This window comes from Myotis daubentonii, chromosome 15, assembly GCF_963259705.1.
Source record: "Myotis daubentonii chromosome 15, mMyoDau2.1, whole genome shotgun sequence".
Lineage (NCBI taxonomy): Eukaryota > Metazoa > Chordata > Mammalia > Chiroptera > Vespertilionidae > Myotis > Myotis daubentonii.
Genome location: NC_081854.1, coordinates 7435486 through 7454197, shown reverse-complemented (window position 1 = coordinate 7454197; position 18712 = coordinate 7435486). Strand labels below are relative to the sequence as shown.

The following is an 18712-nucleotide window of genomic DNA, read 5'->3' as shown; positions in this document are numbered from 1 at the left end:
GGGCGGGCCAGGCCGGCTGCTGCGGGAAGAGTCGGGGAGGAACCCAAGGCCAGGCTGGGGAAGGCTCCCTGGTGAGGGGGCCGCGGGGGAAATGGGGCGCTAGGTCTCCGGGGCGGCCCCCAAGGAGCCGGACACGGTGCGAGGATGCCGGGGAGACCGCGCTGAGCATGTGGATGGGGGAGGACGGCCAGACTGCTCCTGCCTGCCCGGGCTGTTGGTTCTGAAGTGGCCGATCCTTATTCACTTTAATCATCCACTTGTCCGGCCCCACGTGGGGAAGTTCGATCTCTGGTCCTCTGGGGACGCCAGAGCGTGTTGGGGGACTCGGGGTCCCCGCGGTAGGAGGCCTGTGGGTTCAGCCTGGCTCCCCTGCCTCGCAGCTGCGGACAGAGTCTGTTTCAGAGGCCGCGGCTGCAGATGTAGCTGCATTTGGGGGGGCGGGAGGGGACCCTGTACTTACTGGGGAGGCGGGGAGCAGGGTCTCCAGAGGAAGGGGCCCCATCTTCAAGGAGGGGCGCACCTCCCCTCCCCAGGCCCACGGGACCTGGGCGTCGGGCCTGGCTGGCTCCACCCTTCAGGCCCGGACATTCCCTCGCCAGATGCCCCTATGGAGAGAGGCTGGAAGGGGAGACACCCAGTTAGGGAACCGCAGCCACCTTAGCTGGCCCCCCACGGCCATGAGACCCGCCCTGCTGAGTCCCTGCTGCGCTTCATCACGGACTTCACACCCTCTCAGGACTCGGAGTCCAGCCCCGTCACTGCCACGGTCAGACCCAGGCATCCGGGCCCCCAGCCCCTCCTCCCTCAGACCCAGGAGCCCAGGCCCCCGGCCCCTCCTCCCTCAGACCCAGGGGTCCAGGCCCCCGGCCCCTCCTCCCTCAGACCCAGGGGTCCAGGCCCCCGGCCCCTCCTCCCTCAGACCCAGGAGTCTAGCCCATTTTCCACCCCACCCTCCACTCTCCGCCCTCCGCCCTCCTCTAAGCCCCATCCCTCCCCGCCTCCCTTTCATTCAGATACTCCTCCTCCTCCTCCTCTTCATCTTCCTCTCCATCCTCCTTGGGGCTACTCTGGGCCGAGTGGAAGCGCAGGCAGTAGAGCAGCCGCACCCACTGGCCGAACTCGTAGTCGCAGGTCCTGGGCGGACCCCGCAGCTGCAGGTAGAAGGTGCGGCCGTTTTGAAACTTGACCTTGAGCTGTCTGCGGCTCTTGTCGTGGACGAAGAGCTGGACAAACTGCAAGGGGATCATCCTGGCGGGCGGAAAGGGCGCCTCAGGTCCTGCCTTCCCCGGCCGCCCCCTCCCCGCCGCCAGCCGGCGCCCTCAGAGTCGGGGTTGCCCACCTGGCCGCCCCCTTCTCTCCCGGGAGGGAGTCCTTTCCACTCTCTCCGCCGCTTGAATCTTCTCCATCCCCTCCTGGCACCCACAAGGCACACGTGTGCCTCCCGCTGGCCAGTCCTCTCTCCTAAGCCCCCGAGTTGAATAGACACCCGCCTACTTGAAATCCAGCTCCATTTGGATGTGGGCTCGGTAGCTGACACAGAAAATGCCCAGCCACCACATTTCTGACCTCATCCCCACCCCAAACCCGCTCCTCTCCGTCCTCCCGGTTTTAACTGCATCCACTTGCTCGGCCAGGAACCCGGAGGTTCTCTGACTTTCCCTCTCACACCCCCATCCAGTCCTGCCCTCCCCCCAGAGTCCTGATGGCCCTGCCCTTAACATGATCCACAATCCCGCCACTTCCAGCCCCCAGCGTCTCCAACGGGGCCAGCCAGCCCCAGTCTGTCCCTCACGCGGCCGCCGGAGGGAACCGGTCGACACCTGAGTTGGCCCAGGTCCCCCCCGTGGCTCAGAGTAAAAGCCAAGTCCTCAGCTTGGCCAGGACGCCCTGCACAGTCTGCCCCTTTTGTCCCCTCTCTGCCCTCACCTCCCGCCTACCTCCCTGGCTCACTCCGCTCCAGCCACACTGGCTTCCGCGCTGTTCCCTTAACCGGCCAGGCTCGGTCCTGCCTCAGGACCTTTGCACAGGCGGTTCCCTCTGCCTGAAATCTCCCTCCAGCCACCCCCGTGGCTTGGCCCCTCATCTCTCTCAGGGAAGTCTGTTTGCAATCCTGGGCCTAGTTGCAGCCCTGTCCAGGCTTGCAGACCTCCGCATGGTCCCCTCTCTGGGCCCCCATTTGGATCCACAGACCTTTTATCCCGTCGGACAAACTGCCATCTATTCCGTCTGCCTGGCCAGTAGAAGGTGAGCTGGAGGGCAGAGTTTGGGGCTGATTTTGTCACTGCTGCTTCCCTAGCACCCCGAGTGACATGTAGGACCGTGGAGACTTGTCGAGTATTTGAAGAAATGAATTGCTCTGCCTCCAGCCTGATTCAAGGTCCCAGGCAGAGGAAACAATCCAGAGAGGGTGGGTAAGCTGGCCTAGGTCACACAGCGGGATCTGAATTCTTAATCACAACCATTAGGGAGCCACAGAGGCGCCCTCTGGCCCAGAGGTCTTACGCCCTCCTACCCGGGCACATGGATGTCCCCTGCCTGCCACACTGGCTGTAACCCCAAGACACCAGACACCACCTCAGAGGGGGACGATCTATGATTATATTCTCAAGATGGAAGAACAGCCATTGGCATTGACAGAGAGCTTACTCTGTGCCAGGCACTGCTGTCCTAAGCACTTTTACTCAGTTTACCCCCCCCCCCCAGCAGCCCTGGATGGGGGCTCTCCCCTCATCCCCATGTTCCAGATGAGGAAACCGAGGCACAGACAGGTAGGGAACTTGGGCCAAAACTAGTGAAAAGAGGGGAAGCCAGGATTTGAACCCAGGTCATCCGAGGGCGGCCTTTTGCTCAAGGCTGTTCCCTAGAACAGCAAGAATGGCCCCGCCCCCCAAAAACCCACAAAGAGTGGTGCCAGAGGGCCCAGAGTCTGTTCAATCATGTATGTCCACAAGGGGACCTGGTAGCTGCACTCATGTGGATATGAAATGGGTATTGACATCCTGCTGAGGGAGTGAGCAGAGGGAAAAGTGGCCTCTAGCATGTGCCTGCAACTGTTAAAGGGCCAACACACACTAGATGTCCATCAGAAGTGGTGCAGAGAGCCCTGGCCGGTTTGGCTCAGTGGATAGAGCGTCGGCCTGCGGACTCAAGGGTCCCAGGTTCGATTCCGGTCCAGGGGATGTACCTTGGTTGGGGGTGTGCAGGAGGCAGCTGATTGATGTTTCTAACTATCCCTCTCCCTTCCTCTCTGTAAAAAATCAATAAATTATATTAAAAAAAAAAAAGAAGTGTTCCAGAGTAACTCCGGCTGTAAGCTGGTCAGCAGGGAGGGGCCAGGGCGAGCCTTGAGGCTGAGTTTGCAGAGCAAGCTCAATGCTTTGACGTGGATGATATGTTTATTTGGGGGGGAGGTGAGGGGAAGGCGCTAAAGGAGATTATGGGGGTCAAAGCCTTCCCGCTGTGCCACCCTGAGCAGGTCACGGCTCAGTGGGCAGGGAGATCAATTGGTGGAATACAATTAGCACCGAAAAGAAAAGGAATGTTGTAGAAAAGGCCAGGCCATCATAAGACGCCTGGATACCGCTTTGTGGAACGTTTTAAACTCAGAGACCGGGATAACTAAAGGCCGTGAGACACCGTTAGTTCAGGTCAGAATCAGATTCTGCCGCCAAGTGAATTACAAAAACGTCAGAGCTGCCCGGCCGGCGTGGCTCAGTGGTTGAGCATCGACCCACGAACCAGGTGGTCACCGTTTAATTCCGGGTCAGGGCACATGCCCAGGTCTTGGGCTTGATCCCCAGTAGGGGGTGCACAGGAGGGAGTCGATCCATGTTTCTCTCATCATTGATGTTTTTATCTCTCCCTCTCCCTTCCTCTCTCTCTAAAATAAATAAAACATATATTTTTTTAAAAAACCAAAGCCACTGGCAGAACGCTTCTCTAAATACACTATACCCATGATGGGCATGTTTGGGTATTTGCGGCTGGAGTTGGACGCAGGAGCCTAGGATGGGGGAAACGTGTATCCTGTGTTGTGTGTTTTTATACTTTGGAGTCGAATCTGCATTACGTTTCCCATGAAAACCCGGAGACCTGAGGGGCAGTGGGCAGTGGGACACAGGTCGCCATGGTGAGGAGCCTGAGGTTCCGATCCCACCCCTGACCCATTGTGAGACCCTGGGCCGGCGGCTCCCCTCTCTGGGCCCCGTTTCTCTCTCTGGAGGATGGGGCTAAAGGCCCCCCCCCCCCGTATAAAAGTATGACGTCAGAGATGAGTGGCCCAGGGGGTGCTTGGCATGCAGTGGGCGCTAGTGGCAGGTCATCCTCTTGACCCCTGCCAGGCCGTGGCTGAGGACTGCTCCTCCTGGTCACTAACTATCCCTGATTTCTGGGCCCTGTGGACGGCCCTGTCCTGGTTCTTCTGGGGGCGGCCATCCAAGGTTCCCGGCCCTCGGGTCATCTGGGCGCGAGGAGGAGCTGCAGGGAGCCCAGGGTGCCCTGAGCTGGGGAAGGAGGTCCGGGCTGGGCTGGGGGTGGGGCAGTCACCTGAAGAGCTGCAGGCGTCCGTCCTCCTTGGCGGGGCCTGCCAGCAGCAACAGGTCTGGGAATTGCAGGGCCGGACTGGAGGCTGCCACCCCCATGGTCACCTTGTTGGCAACTTCTCCTAACCGGGTCACCTGGGGTGGGGGACAAGGGTTAGAAGCTGGATAGATGGTGGGGTGTGTGGGTGCGTGTGTTAGAAGCTGGATAGATGGTGGGGTGTGTGGGTGCGTGTGTGCAGAATTGGGGAGGGATCAGAGGTCAAGAAGAAGTAAGGTTCATGAACCTAGTGAATGAAACACCAAGACGGGAGTCAGATGTCCTGAGGTCAAAGTTCATACAGGTGTTAAGTCAGGGAAACCTCAAGGGAATCAGAGGCCAGGTTTCATAGAGAAGCTGAAGGTCTGCAGGTTTGGGGAAAGGGGTCGGTCAGGGATTCCAGGAGGTGGACGTTATGGGGGGGTTGTCAGAAGCGGGGAGAGCTGGGGTTCCCCAAGTCAGGAGGGGGGGCTCAGGCGGTCCTGGGGATTCACACCTGCACGAAATTGCTCTCAAAGACGGTGAAGTCCTTCAGCTGGTCGAACTCCCCGCTCTGAAGGAGGCGTTGGAGCCGTCCAGGCCGGCCTGTGGGACAAGCTGAAACGAGGGTGTGTTCTAAGGGGTCCAGTTCGGGGGTGTCTATTCCAGGAGGCTGAGCGATGGGGGTACCGGGCTGTCGGTCTCCAATCGCCGGCCCCATCCCTCACCTGGCCCCGCCCCTGAGGCGTGGCTCCACCCCTCACCTGCCATCCAACCCACCTGGTCCCACTAAACCTGCTCCATCGAGGGCCAGGGCCTTCCTGAGCTCTAGTCTCTGCTTCATCCTAGGGAGAAAACCGGGGAAGAAAACGGAGGGCGTGGCCACGGAGTGTGACGTCACAACGCAGCGGACCGGGATACGTCGTGATTGTGCCGTCAGCCTAGGGGCGGGGCCAGCCAAGTGACGTCAGGTCCCGGTAGGGGGCGGGCACTAGTGCGCAGACGCGAGGAGCCGGCGCAGGCGCACGCGGGCGGGATGCGGTCCGTTCCTCCCAGAGTGCTCCGCGGCGCTCGGCGCACTCTGGCCCGTGGGCTGGTGGGAAGGGGCCAAAATGGCGGCGGCCGGCGCCAGGGCCACTCGGCTGCTCCTGCTCTTGCTAATGGCGGCCGCAGCCCCCAGCCGCGCGCGGGGCAGTGGTTGCCGGTCCGGGGCCGCTGCGCGGGGGGTGAGTACTCATAGGCGCGGCTGACAGAAATCGGGAGCCTCGGACTCTGAGGTCGGCGAAGGCGAGAACGGGGCCGCACAGGGCCGAGAGGGAAGAGAGGTGAAAGAAGCACCGTGGAAGGCGAGCCTGCAGCCCTGCACCTGCAGGGGCCGCACAACTGGGAGGAAGCGGGAGGGGCGGGGCTCGGGTGGGACCTGGGCACCCGTATGCGCGGCGCGGTGACCGTCGGGGCCAGACTGCCTCTCCTTTCCCGCGTTCAGACGCTGGGAACCTGCCTTCATGAATATGCATGAGGAGGTGTGGCCCGGATGGAATGGCGGGGTGGAGGGCTCTCGCGAGTTTGGGGTGTGTGTGTGTGTGTGTGTGTGTGTGTGTGTGTGTGTGTGTGTGGTGTGTGTGGTGTGTGGTGTGTGTGTGGTGTGTGTGTGTGTGTGTGTGTGTGTGTGTGTGTGTGTGTGTGTACTGAATATGCATGAGGGGGGCGGGACTTGATCTGGGATTAAAATCTGGAAAGGAGGTTGCGCAGGTGCGAGAGTGGCGGATGCAGCCGAGTTAGGAGAAATTTGGAGATTTGGAGAAAAGGAGGGCGTGGATCCCTCCTTTTTGGGGGCAGTTAAGGCTACTTGGATAGTATTAGCTTGGAAAGGAAGCGCAGGCGCCTTTTAACTCAGGCACATTAATGATACTGGGCGTGAGAGTGACCCGCGTGGGTAGTTGCCTTGGAAACGAGGTTAGCATGCTTGCAGACTCTGGTTGTCTGGGGACCGTCCAGATGCTGGATTTTCATGAAATGGGCGGTGGAGCCGTGGGCAAGCGTCAGTGTTTGGATATGAGTGTGACAATAAGGCTCCTCTCCCAGGATGCCGGTCTGCCCGGGGTCAGGGCGAGGGCTCTGTGGGTCCTCACTTGGGGTCCTCTGTCCGCAGGCCGGGGTGGAAGGTCGAGACGAGGCCTGTGGCACCGTGGGGCTGCTGCTGGAGCACTCATTTGAGATCGGTGAGTCCGGCAGTGTCCTCGCCTGAACGCTTCCCCAGCGCCCCGTGAAGTCGGGAACCTTCGTTTGGGTGCTGTGCAGTGTGAGACACCCTCCCTTCACGAACAGCCTTGCTCCTGAGAGGGTGTTTGCATTGCCCTGGGGACGGGGAATAGGGGGGGTGGGGGGAAGGGGGAGGGGGAGGGGGAGGGGGAGGGGTGGATGTGTGTGGGGAGGGCACTAGAATAGAAACTATGCCTTTAACTATAAGGCAAATCCAATGCAGCAGCCATGATAACCTCAGAGAGCGCTTCTCTGACCCATTGCCTGCGCCCTGCACTAGTGGTTGGATGCTCTGCGTATACCAACTCCAGCATCCTCAAAGCAGTCATGCAAGGGAGTAGGTGTGAGGGATGGCCCCATTTTTCAGAAGAGGAAACTGAGGCACAGAGGGGCATCACACACCATGGCCCAGCCTACACAGCCTTGACTCAGATGCCCCCAGAGCACAGATGTCAGTGTGGCCCAGGGGTTTATAATCCAGCCTGGGAAGCAGCTCCCCATGTAACATCCAGGACGGGGGCCTGGGTGGCACCAAGTGCTGTCCCCTGCAGCTTTCAAAGGCCTTGATCTCTAGCTGACGCTGCCCGCGTGCCCCCTCTACCCCCACGCTCCTCCCCCGATTGCCACCCCCCCCCCCCCAGATGGCTTCCCTTCCTGGCTCTGCTCACTCAGTACATTTTTATAACAGTTTCCTCTTGCAGCATCAGCTTGTTTTAAGCTTTGATTAAAAAAAATAATAATAATCCAGCCTGGGGCCCCAGACTCTGGGGGGCACTTGTTATAAACACTGAAGCTGGGCCTCTTAGACCTGGGTCTGACCCTGGTATCTTCCTGAGAAAGCCAGGCTGATTGTGATGGCCCGGTGTGGGGTGGGAGGGTTGGGGGGGGGGGGGACTCTTGGGCCCTGTATTTTGCAGCTGGGCAAACAGGCTCAGAGCAGTTATGTGAATGTCCCTGGGTCTCCTGGCAAGGCAGGAGGGCTTAGGAGCTGTGGGGTTGGGGCGTCTGCCTTGCTCTGTGAGGATGTGGTGGGGTGTCCCTCACCTGCAGGTGGGAAAATGGGGCCCAGGTTGGGGAAGCTGGTCAGAGCAAGGGTTGAGGGGTGCTGTGGGGGGTGCTCGCTGAGCCCAGGCTCCCACAGATGACAGCGCCCACTTCCGGAAGCGCGGCTCCATACTCTGGAACCAGCAGGACAGCACCTTGTCCCTGTCGCAGCGGCAGCTCAACGAGGAGGAGCGGGGCCGACTCCGGGTGAGGAGGGGACTGGGGCCCGGCGGGCAGGGGGGACACCTGTGCCCTAGAGTGTGGCACGCATGCCTCAGGGCCTTGGCCCGTGCTGCCCCTCTGGCTAGCACACTCTCTCCTCCACCAGTTTTTTTACAAAATATATTTTTATTGATTTCAGAGAAGAAGGGAGAGGGAGAGAGAGAGAAACATCAATGATGAGAGAATCATTGATCGGGTGCCTCCTGCACACCCCACACTGGGGATGGGGGGGTTGTCTAGGCTTGGCAGGTCCTGGCATCGTCCCCCTCACCGCCGCCTCTGCCCGCCCTGCAGGATGTGGCAGCCCTCAACGGCCTGTACCGGGTCCGGGTTCCGAGGCGGCCTGGCGCCCCTGACGGCCCAGAAGCTGGCGGCTACGTCTCCTCCTTCGTCCCCGCGGTGAGTCAGGGACGAGGACTGGCCTCTGTCCTGTTCTTCCCACCCGTCCGGCCGGCTGCCACCATTCGGCCCCGGTGTTTATGGACGGGGAGGACTTGGCCTTGTCCTCGAGGCCTCCCAGCCGCGCCCATGCGGTGGGTTCTCTGAGGGGCAGTGCAGGGCGGTGGCCTGGGCTTGTGCCCCAGGGGCAGGCGGCCACGGAAGCATGGAAGATGCTGCTGGGGCGGTGGGCGGGGCCGGAGGCTGGGGCTGTGGGCGGGGCCGGAGGCTGGGCAGTGGGAGGGGCCGTGGGCGGGGCCGGAGGCTGGGGCTGTGGGCGGGGCCGGAGGCTGGGGCGTTGTCCAGTGCCGGCCAGGCCTGGGCAACAGCCCCTGCTCCCCTGCTCCCCGCAGTGCTCCCTGGTGGAGTCGCACCTCTCGGATCAGCTGACGCTGCACGTGGATGTGGCCGGCAACGTGGTGGGCCTGTCGGTGGTGACGCACCCCGGGGGCTGCCGGGGCCAGGAGGTGGAGGACGTGGACCTGGAGCTGTTCAACACGTCTGTGCAGCTGCAGCCGCCGGTCACGGCCCCAGGGTGAGGGCAGGACGGGTACCCAGCCCCGCCGGCTTGGGGGTGGCTGACTCGGCCCCTCACCCGTCTCCTCCTCCTCCTCCTCCTCCTCCTCCTCCTCCTCCGCCCCCGCAGCCCGGAGACAGCGGCCTTCATCGAGCGCCTGGAGATGGAGCAGGCCCAGAAGGCCAAGAACCCGCAGGAGCAGAAGTCCTTTTTCGCCAAATATGTGAGTGGGGTTCCGCCTGCCCTGCCCCCTCCTGACCAGCCCCGCTCCCGCCCTGCTCCTCCTCCTCCCGGCCCCTCGTGGGGCCTCGGGCCTCGGTGCGTGTCCCCCTAGGCCTGGACGGAGCCGTGAGGGCTGGAGCCCAGGCGCCCAGGCTCAGTGCGTGGCCGGCTCGGAGCTGGTGGTGCGGCCCGGGCCCCGGGTGGGGCAGCTGGGTAGAGGCAGCACCAGAACAGAGGCCGGTGGAGAAGGGGTGCGGGCAGCCCCAGGAGGAGCTGGGACGAGAGTCCAGTGGAGAGGACGCGGCCGGGGCTGGGCCGGGGCCGGGGCTGTGAGGCTGGAGATGGGGTGGCAGGTTTCAGAGGAACAGGGTGGCTGGTGGGGTCCCCCAGTCCAGGAGCAGGCGGCTCTGGGCAGGAGTATTTGGGTGGCAGTGCTCTGGGCCAGGTGCCCGAGGCCGGGCTGGAGCTGAGGAGGGGCCAGGCCTGCGCTGCCAGAGAAGCCCCGAGGCCCAGGTCCCGGGACCTGGGGTGCTGGCTGAGGGGGTGGGCCCGCCCGGGGTGCGGCCGGGGCCGCGGGGGGGAGGATGCTGAGCCCTGCGTGTGGGCGCCGTGCCCGCAGGGCCTGAGGATAGCCCAGCCTGGGACTGTGAGGACCCACGGCCACCACTGGCCCTGACCCGCGCCCCTCCCTCCTCAGTGGCACCTCATCCTGGGGGGGGCCGTGTTGCTCACAGCCCTGCGTCCGGCCGCCCCGGGGCCCGCGCCGTCTCCGCAGGAGGCCTGAGTCTGGAGGCCTGAGTGAGGACCCAGCCCCCCGCCTCTGCCCGCCGTGCACCCCCTGCCCTCCCGACCCGACCTGACCCGTAGTGATGTAGGGGACCTGGGCCCTCTCCTCACGCGGCCTCCCCTCACGCCAGCCCCCCTTCCCCGCCCTGGGGATGCTGCTCACACTCACCTCCTCTCTCTCTCTCTCTCTCTCTCTCTCTCTCTCTCTCTCTCTCTCTCTCTCTGTCCGTTGCCCGTCCTGTCCGCCCACAGTGGATGTACATCATTCCTGTCGTCCTGTTCCTCATGATGTCGGGAGCACCGGATGCCGGGGGCCAGGGGGGCGGTGGGGGTGGGGGTGGCGGAGGGGGCAGTGGCCGGTGAGGGCGCGGGGCTTCCCTCCTGCCCAGAGAGCCGGGCCTGGCTCATCCCAAAAGGCTTCGCTGGCCCCTCCCCCGGAGCCTCTCCCCGGGGGCCCCTGTGTTCCTGCCTGGAGGGCGGTGGGGTTCTTGGCCCTGCTGCCCCCGTGGCCCCAAGGCTTCCCTCTGACCCCGGGTCCCGTCACCCCCAGCACCCCAAGCCCTGCAGTCCGGGAGCTCTCCAGCTCCGCGCCTTTGTTCTCACCCTGGTTCCGGCTGGGCTCCATGGCCCCTACCTCCTGGGCCACACGCCTGTCCCTGTACCCTGAGGGCACAGCAGGCCGGGCTGGCGTGGGCGTGGGCGCGGGCGCCTGGCTCCGCTCCTCCCTGGCCCTGCCCTTGGGCCTGCTGCCCCTTTTCTGCCCAGGATGCCAGGCCCGTGTCCACGTCAGCACAGAGCAGCCGGCTTCCGTGTGCAGGCCCGGCCGTCACTCCCGCCCCCGGCTGCCTTCCCCGGGCCGCGGGCTCCGGGTGAGGACGCTGGGCCTCTGCTGTTACCCCCCGCCCCCCCCCCCAAGCTTATCTAGTTAAAACCATTGAGAATATACTGAAATACATGAAGGTTTGAAAGTTACCTCTTCCAGCAGCCAAGTGCACCATGGACCTGGCCCCTGGTGCATGTGTGTGCACGTGTGTAGCATTGCTGAATCTCCGTGTCCACGTTGTGAATTATGCGGAAACCCCAGGAGATGGCCCTCGTGTTGTCATGGCTGCAGGACGCTCTGCGCTGTGTGTCCTGATTAAACTGGTCCCCGGTGTTCGCTGTCTCGCTCGCTTCCCGCTTCCTGTGGTTGTAACCCCCACAGGGAGCTCGTGGCCACCCCCGTGTGTGTGTTGTTTCCTGGGGACGCGTGACTGGAAGTGGGGTCACTGGCAGCTTAGAGGCCTTTTCATGAGCAGGTGAGGCGTGAGGCGTGGGGCCTGGGGTGGGAAGGTGTCCCCCCTCACTTTCACCCCTTGATTTTCCTCCTGGAGATTGATGAGCACAGGCCAGTGGGGGCGCTGTTGATCTCCCCGCTGGTCACAGAATCAACTCCACACGCGCCTGCCACTGGCTTCGCTCCTGCGGACTTCCTGGCTGGTGCCCAGAGGGGCCTGGTCCCTGTGCTCCCCAAAGGGTGCCCCTGAGCTCAGCTAACCAGGGACATGCAGGTGTAACAGATAAAACCCTTCGCCCCAGCTGGTGTGTTCAGTGGTTAGAGCATTGGCCTGCGCCCTGAAGGGTCTTGGGTTTGATTCCCAGTCAAGGGCCACATACCTGGGTTGCAGGTTTGATCCTGGCCCTGGTCGGGGCGAATGCAGAGGCAGCTGATCAATGTGTCTCATATTGATGATTCTCTTACCCCCTTCCTCCCAGTCTCTAAAAATCGGTGGGAAAATGATCCTTGGGTGAGGACTAACAGGAAAACACAAAGCCCGAACCGGAAGGCTGGGCGGATGGCCTTTGCCGCCGGACCCATGTCGCCGAGCTGCCTCCAGTCCCCTTCCCACAGCCTCGCCGGCAGGCGCCCAGGCTCAGCCTCTCAGAATGAGGCAGAGCCAGGTGGCACTGGATTGTCTGGGAACTTGGCCTTTGCTCAGTGGCGTTTACGTTTGAAATCTTCTTGGGAGTCGCCTGGTGTTGCCGACCCCTGTTTTCTGAGGCCCTTGGATGGCCAGCTGCGGCCCTTCCCTCGACCCCTCTTCCTCCACAGGCAGCCACCTGCCCTGCGCGGTGACAGGTGGCCTGAGCGGCCCAAGGGTCCCGCCCTCACATTTCCTCAGTGTCTGTGTGACACCTGTCAGCATTGGGGCTATTTCACCACTTTGGTTTTTTAATATATTTTTTATTGGTTTAAGAGAGGAAGGGAGAGATAGAAGCATCCATGATGAGAGAATCATTGATGGGCTGCCTCCTGCACACGCCACACTGGGGATCCAGCCTGCAACCCGGGCACGTGCCCTGACCGGGAGTTGAACTAGCAACCTCTCTGCATGGGATGACGCCCGACCAGCGAGCCGCACTGGGCAGGGCTTGTCTTTTTTTTTTATTAAATATATTTTATTGATTTTTCTCAGAGAGGAAGGGAGAGGGATAGAGAGTTAGAAACATCAATGAGAGAGAAACATCGATCAGCTGCCTCCTGCACACCCTCTACTGGGGATGTGCCCGCAACCCAGGTACATGCCCTTGACCGGAATCGAACCTGGGACCCTTCAGTCCCCAGGCCGACGCTCTATCCACTGAGCCAAACCGGTTACGGCGGGGCTTGTCATTTTTTAGTGGACTGCAGTTTGAGTCTTTATTTATCTCCCCCCTTGTCCTTTAAGCCTGTCGATCGCTCTCAAGTGGCCACATTTCTGGTGTGGAATGTTCTAGTCCTTGTCTGAGCTGTCCGGCTCCCTGGGCTCTGTCCTTACTAAACTTCCGCTTCTTGCCTGACCCTGGAGCGTGCGCTCCTGGCTCCGTTTATTGGCGAGTATCTGGGGGCACAGCCTGAAGGTACAGAAGGGTCCACAGCAAAGAGCCTTCTCCCGGCCAACACTGTCCCCCCCCCCCCCCCGGGCCGTCCGGGGAACTGTTCTGGAGGGACTCTCCATAGACAACCCATCGTGTGCGTCAATAGTTTTGCAAAAGTGTTGCTTTCATTCCCCCTCCCCCACTGGACATCAGTTGGAGAGGTTTCCGTCTCTGATGTAAAGTGCGTCCTCAGCCCGGCCGTGTTGCTCAGTGGTTGCGTGTGGACCTATGAACCAGGAGGTCATGGTTCGATTCCTGGCCAGGGCACATGCCCGGGGTTCGTGCATGGTCCCCAGTGTGGGGCGTGCAGGAGGCAGCCGATCAATGATTCTCATCACTGATGTTTCTCTCCCTTCCTCTCTGAACTCAATAAAAATACATTAAAAACTAAATGAAGTGGGTCCTCACTTGTGGACTGGCTCACGCGGATTTCTTCGGACCCATCAGTGGCCCTTTAGGTTTCCTGCGGGAATCCCCAGGCACCTGCGTGGCTTTGCCCCTGCGTGTAGGTGCGGCCGCACTGCCGGGTGGGGACTTGCTGGGGCGTCAGTCCCCGCCCCGCCCCGCCCCGCTGAGGTTCCAAACAGCACCTCTTCCTGGGTGACGCCCAAACCCGCCTCCCGCCCAGACCCTGCTGGTCTCCGGACCCACAGCTGCTGCCCTGGACGTGCCTCAGGACCCACCGAGGAAGCCGGTGCCACCGTCGCCCATCAGGCTGCTGGGGGCCTTTGTTCCAGCGAGCGGTGCCGCCACCTACCAGCCTCGCAGACCGGAGCGCTGCTCCCTGCCTCCGTTCCTCTCTGCCTCCTCCCTTCACCCGTGTCCCCATGGCCACAGCCCTGGGCTCATCCTTCCCCGCCTGGGCCATCAGCCCACCACCTGGCCGCCACCATTCCCTCTCCGTCCATCCCCCTCATGGGGGCTTTCTGCCCGCTGCGCGGACCCCACTCCTCCTGCTCACAGCTGTGGCTGCCTAGCGCCCCCAGTGCCCCCAGGACCAAGTCCCCATCCCTCAGCTGGGCCTTTGACGCCTGGAGTCACTTAGCGGCCACCAGGCGGGGCTGCAGGCACAGTTCTCGCCCTCTCCGCCTCCCCACAGCCCACCCCTTTCTGCTCTGCCCCTTCTTTTCTCCACTGAGCTCAGCCCTCATTTTTCCTCCTGGACACCCACCCCGGCCTTCCCAGCCTCCTGACCTCTGATGTGAGCAGGGAAGGGGCACCTACAAGGTAACTCGGTGATTGCCCGTTTCCCAATGTCCTTCCTCATCCCTTGGAGGCCCCTCTCCGCCCTACAGAATGTCACCCGCTCTCTGGCATCGGGGAACCCCTTCCCCAGCCTAGACCTTCGCATTGGCATTTGGGGGCCCTTAGTATAGGGTTTGACAACTTTTTAAAGATATCTAAGGCACCCAGCTGGTGTGGCTCAGTGCTTGAACGTTGACCTATGAACGAGGAGGTCATGGTTCGATTCCCAGTTAGGGCACATTCCCACCAATTATTTTCATCATTGATGTTTCTAGCCCTCTATCCAAAATAAATAAAAATATATTTAAAAATAAAACAAACTAGTGCTGAAGCCACAGGAGAGCACAGGAATATAAAACTAAAGAAAATATTTTTAAAGACTTTATGCCTAATTTTAGTATTTTTAAAAGCCTCTTTACTACCCAAAATGGCGCACTGTAGCCTGTGGCTTCTGGAAGCAATTGTACAGGAAGCAGATCTTGCAGATGGGACTCCATGGTGAGGACCAGAGGCCAATTGTTGGGACCCCTTTAGCTGTCATTCACCTTTGTACCCACTTCCATTCAGTAAGGATTGTAACTGTCATTACAAAGGAAACACTCAGTTTGTCCCAATTCTTAGAGACTTCCAAGCAAACTGTACACCAAATCCCACCTTCCTTTGTTTCCCATACAGTCCCATATGCATCTCCATGGCAACACCGGAGAGAATCTACCCCCAGCATGACTTGACGTCCAGAGGGTTAGGTTGGCACACACACAGGAAGCTGAGTATGATGCCGAGTGTGCTGTGTACGTATTGACTAGGAGTAAGAGGTTTTATTGTTACAGAATTTGGGGAATCCTCCCTGCCCCCTCCTTCCCCACTAGCGCCCCCTCCCCAGCCTGCATTGTAGTCACTGTTCCCTTGTCTCATACAGCTGGGTTGCAGTTCCACCCTCTGCCGCTAGGTGGAGGCAGAGGCATTCGCGCCGAGACTGGCTCTCTGGCCTCCCGGAGAGACGCGCCCAGCAGGGGGCGATGGCGTCCGGTCCTTCGGGGAAGGTCGGGTTCCCACGGAGCCTGGGTCCCGGCAGATGCGGTCCCGGGAACACTGGGCGCCTGTTGTCTCTGCAGGGAGAGCCCGGCCAGGTCCTCCCCGCTGCTGCTCTGCTCCCCGCGGCCTGGGGAGAGGAGGCGGTGGGGGCTGGGCAGGAGGATGGAGCAGGAAGGAGTAGCCCTCTTCTCGGTGACGTCAGCCAGGAGTCCAGGGGTCAGCAGAGTGAGGGAGCCCGTTCCCGGCCACCCCTAGGGGAGTGGGGGGAGGGGGGGGGAGCGCCCAGCCCTGGCCCTGCCACTCACGTGCTGTGTGTCTTTAGGCAACTTGCTCCCGGTTTCTGAGCTGCTTCTCCGTTTCCTCCGTCCTGGGCCTGGGGCAGGTCCGGTTCCTCCAGGCAGTGTCCAGCGTCCGGGACAGACAGAGAAGAGAGAAAATGGGGGTCACAGGGGTCCTCCCACCCCGGGGCTCTGGCTTGGCCGCCCTGCCGCCTCCACAAGCCCGCGAGGAACCCTGGTGGCTCCCCTCCCACTCGGAACTTGGGAACCTCAGCGCTTTGGGAACAGGAGAGGGAGGGCAGAGTGAGAGGGGAGCCCTGGGGTGGGGCGAGGGGTGGGGGGCAGGGATGGGGGGGGGGCCCTGGACAGAGGCTGGATGGAGACAAGGCACAGAGGGAGGGGAGGGAGGCTGCTGGAAGGGGAGAACCCCTGGACTGGGGGGGGGGGGGGGCAGATTCATGGAGGAGAAAAGGAATAAGATGGAAAGGAGAGGGGGAGACAGAAGAGAGAAATGAGAAGACAGAGAAAGGGAGATGAGAAGAAAAGGAGAGATTCAGAGGCGAGAACCCAAAGGAAGAGGGAGGGAGGAGAGAAAAGAGATGGAAGAGAGAAGGGAGGGGGAAGACACGGGGAGAAAGTGCAGGGAACTGGACGAGGGGAGAAGGAGGAGATGGGGGCGCTCAGGAGAGGGGAGGAGGGAGCAGAGAGGGAGTAGGGAGGGAAGGGGGATGAGAGAGAAGGCAGAAGTGGGAGAAAAGGGAGACGGGGAGGAGGGAGAGCACCGGCCAGAGGAGAGGAGAGGGGAGGAGAGGAGGGGAGGGGAGGGGAGAGGAGAAGAGAGGAGGGAGAGAAAGAAGAGAGAATGAGGAGCAAGAGAAACGGGAAAAGGACGGGAGGGGGAGCAGGACAGGGAGCTGACGAGAGGGAGAGGGGGTTAGCGGCATGTGGCTCTGAAGGAGGGAGAGAGCAGAAGCAGAACATGAGAAAGAGGCCAGGAAGCAGGATGGGAAAGAGAAGGGAGAGGATGTGGGGAGAGAGAGCCAGGAGCAGGTGGGGGAGAGAGAAGGCTGTGGGGGGGGGGCAATGGGGGGCAGACAGACAATAGGGAGACACTGAGATGGGGGGGCAGTGGCCCAAGGAGATGAGAGATGAGAAGGATGTGATTAAGGAGGTGTGAGCAGAGGACAGTGGGACTGGTGTTCCAGGGAGACAGCTGTGTGAGGAGGAGGCACAGGGAATGGAGAGAGAGAGAGAGAGAGAGGAATGAGGGAGAGAGAAAGTGAGAGAGAATGAGAGAAGGAATGAAAGAGAGAGTGAGAGAGTGAGAGTGAGAGAGAGAGAAATGAGATGGGGGAATGAGAGAGAGAGAATGAGAGAAGGATTGAGAGAGAGAATGAGATAGAGCAAAATGAGAGAGGGAGAGAAAGAATGAGACAGAGGGAATGAGATAAAGGGAATGAGAGAGAGAATGAGATAGAAGGAATGAGAGAGAGAAAAAAAGAATGAGATGGAGGGAGTGAGAGCAAAAGTATGAGATAGAGCTTGAGATGGAATGAGAGAAAGGGAGAATGAGAGAGAGAATGAGAGAGTGAGAGAATGAGAGAGTGAGAGAGGGTGAAAGAGGGAATGAGAGGTAGAATGAGAGAGAGTGAGAAAGAATGAGGCAGAAGGAATGAGAGAAAGAATGAGAGGAAATGAGAGAGTGAGTGAGAGAGCGATAGATGAGAGAGGGAATGAGAGGCAAAATGAGAGAGAGTGTGTGAGAGAGAGAAAGAAGGAAGGAAGGAGAGAGCAAGGAATTGAGAGAGGAATGAGACAGGGAATGAGATAAAGGGAATGAGAGGGAGAATGAGAGAGTGAGAGAGAGAAAAAGAATGAGAGAGGGAATGAGAGGCAAAATGAGAGAGTGTGAGAGAGAGAATTAGAGGGAATGAGAGAGAGAGAAAGAAGGAAGGAAGGAGAGAGCAAGGGATTGAGAGAGGGAATGAGATAAAGGGAAAGAGAAAGAGAATGAGACAAAGGGAATGAGATAAAGGGAATGAGAGAATGAGATAGACAGAATGAGTGAGTGGATGAGAGAGAGAAAGAAAGAATGAGACAGAGGAGAGATAGAAAAAATGAGACTGAGGGAATGAGAGGGAAAGTATGAGATAGCGCTAGAAAGAGAGAATTCGACAGAGGAAGGATGAGATAGAGTGAATGAGAGAGAGAATGAGACAGACGGAATGAGAGAGAGATAGAATGATATATAGTGAATGAGAGAGAGATAGAACAAGAATGAGATGAAGGGGAATTAGAGAGAGAGAGAATGAGAGATGGAATGAGATGGAATGAGAGAAAGTGAGAGAGAGAAAGAGTGAGAGGGGAAATGAGAGAGTGAGAAAGAATGACACAGAGGAAATGAGAAAGAATGAGAGGAAATGAGAAAGAGAGGGAATGAGAAGGTGAGGGAATGATAGTGAGAGAGAGAGCAATAGAATGAGAGAGGGAATGAGAAGTAGAATTAGAGAGAGAGAGAAGGAAAGAATGAGACAGGGAATGAGAGAGTGAGGAATTGAGAGAGGGAATGAGATAGAGGGAAAGAGATAAAGGGAATGAGAGAATGAGATGGAATGAGAGAGAGGATGAGAGAGAGAAAGAAAGAATGAGAGAGAATGAGAGATAGAAAGAATGAGACCAAGGGAATGAGAGGGAAAGAATGAGATAGAAAGAAAGAGAGAGGAGAAAGAATGAGACTGAGGGAAAGAGAGAGAGAGAGAGATAGAGATAGAGAGAGAGAGAGAGAGAATGAGATAGAGGGAATGATAGAGAGAGAAATAATGAGATGGAGGGAATGAGAGAGAGAAAGAGAATGAGACAGAGGGAAAGAAAGAATGATAAACGGAATGACAGAGGGAATGAGAGGGAATGAGCGAGAGAATGAGACAGAGGGAGTGTGAGAGAGAGAGTAAGAAGGAGATGGAGGGAATGAGAGAGAGAGAAAAAAGAATGAGACTGAGTGAATGAGAGAAAGCAAAAGGATGTGATAGAGGGAATGAAAGAGACAGAATGAGATAGAGCTAGAGAGAGAGAATTAGAGGGAATGAGAGAGAGAGAAAAAGAATGAGACTGAGTGAATGAGAGAGAGATAAATGAGAGAGGAAATGAAAGAGAGGGATTGACACAGAGGGAATGAGAGAGAAAGAATGAGATGGATGGAATGAGAAAG

General features: G+C 59.5%; 3 protein-coding genes across 4 annotated transcripts in view; 1 reads left to right on the top strand and 2 right to left on the bottom strand.

Annotated features, from left to right (window-relative positions):
• The window catches only part of ASPDH (aspartate dehydrogenase domain containing), a 214129-nt gene that overhangs the window by 176841 nt on the left and 18576 nt on the right, over positions 1–18712 (bottom strand). The window lies entirely within an intron of this gene.
• On the bottom strand, positions 978–5584 carry GARIN5A (golgi associated RAB2 interactor 5A). The gene is made up of 3 exons (XM_059667365.1): positions 5075–5584; positions 4546–4676; positions 978–1248 (listed from the first exon to the last, which is right to left on the bottom strand). Exons 1-3 carry the CDS (start codon positions 5276–5278, stop codon positions 978–980), a joined length of 606 nt encoding a protein of 201 aa, XP_059523348.1. The 5' UTR covers positions 5279–5584.
• Positions 5615–11204, top strand: EMC10 (ER membrane protein complex subunit 10). Of its 2 annotated transcripts, XM_059665399.1 has the most exons (8): positions 5615–5783; positions 6710–6779; positions 7961–8070; positions 8380–8484; positions 8877–9058; positions 9170–9263; positions 9960–10060; positions 10301–11204. In XM_059665399.1, exons 1-7 carry the CDS (start codon positions 5670–5672, stop codon positions 10044–10046), a joined length of 762 nt encoding a protein of 253 aa, XP_059521382.1. In that variant the 5' UTR covers positions 5615–5669; the 3' UTR covers positions 10047–10060; positions 10301–11204. The 2 variants fall into 2 exon arrangements, with proteins under 2 accessions (XP_059521382.1, XP_059521381.1); XM_059665398.1 differs by lacking the exon at positions 9960–10060 and having other exon boundaries at positions 5616–5783.

Bases quoted from the DNA above. Each gene is read 5' to 3' on its own strand.
- GARIN5A (XM_059667365.1), bottom strand. From the start codon at position 5,278: ATGGGGCCGGCGATTGGAGACCGACAGCCCGGTACCCCCATCGCTCAG. The intron at 4,677-5,074 runs GTGTGAATCCCC...CCCCCACCCCAG, and splicing joins TTGAGAGCAATTTCGTGCAG to GTGACCCGGTTAGGAGAAGT. The intron at 1,249-4,545 runs GTGACTGCCCCA...TCCGCCCGCCAG, and splicing joins GGACGCCTGCAGCTCTTCAG to GATGATCCCCTTGCAGTTTG.
- EMC10 (XM_059665398.1), top strand. From the start codon at position 5,670: ATGGCGGCGGCCGGCGCCAGGGCCACTCGGCTGCTCCTGCTCTTGCTA. The intron at 9,059-9,169 runs GTGAGGGCAGGA...CCGCCCCCGCAG, and splicing joins CCGCCGGTCACGGCCCCAGG to CCCGGAGACAGCGGCCTTCA. The intron at 9,264-10,300 runs GTGAGTGGGGTT...GTCCGCCCACAG, and splicing joins AGTCCTTTTTCGCCAAATAT to TGGATGTACATCATTCCTGT.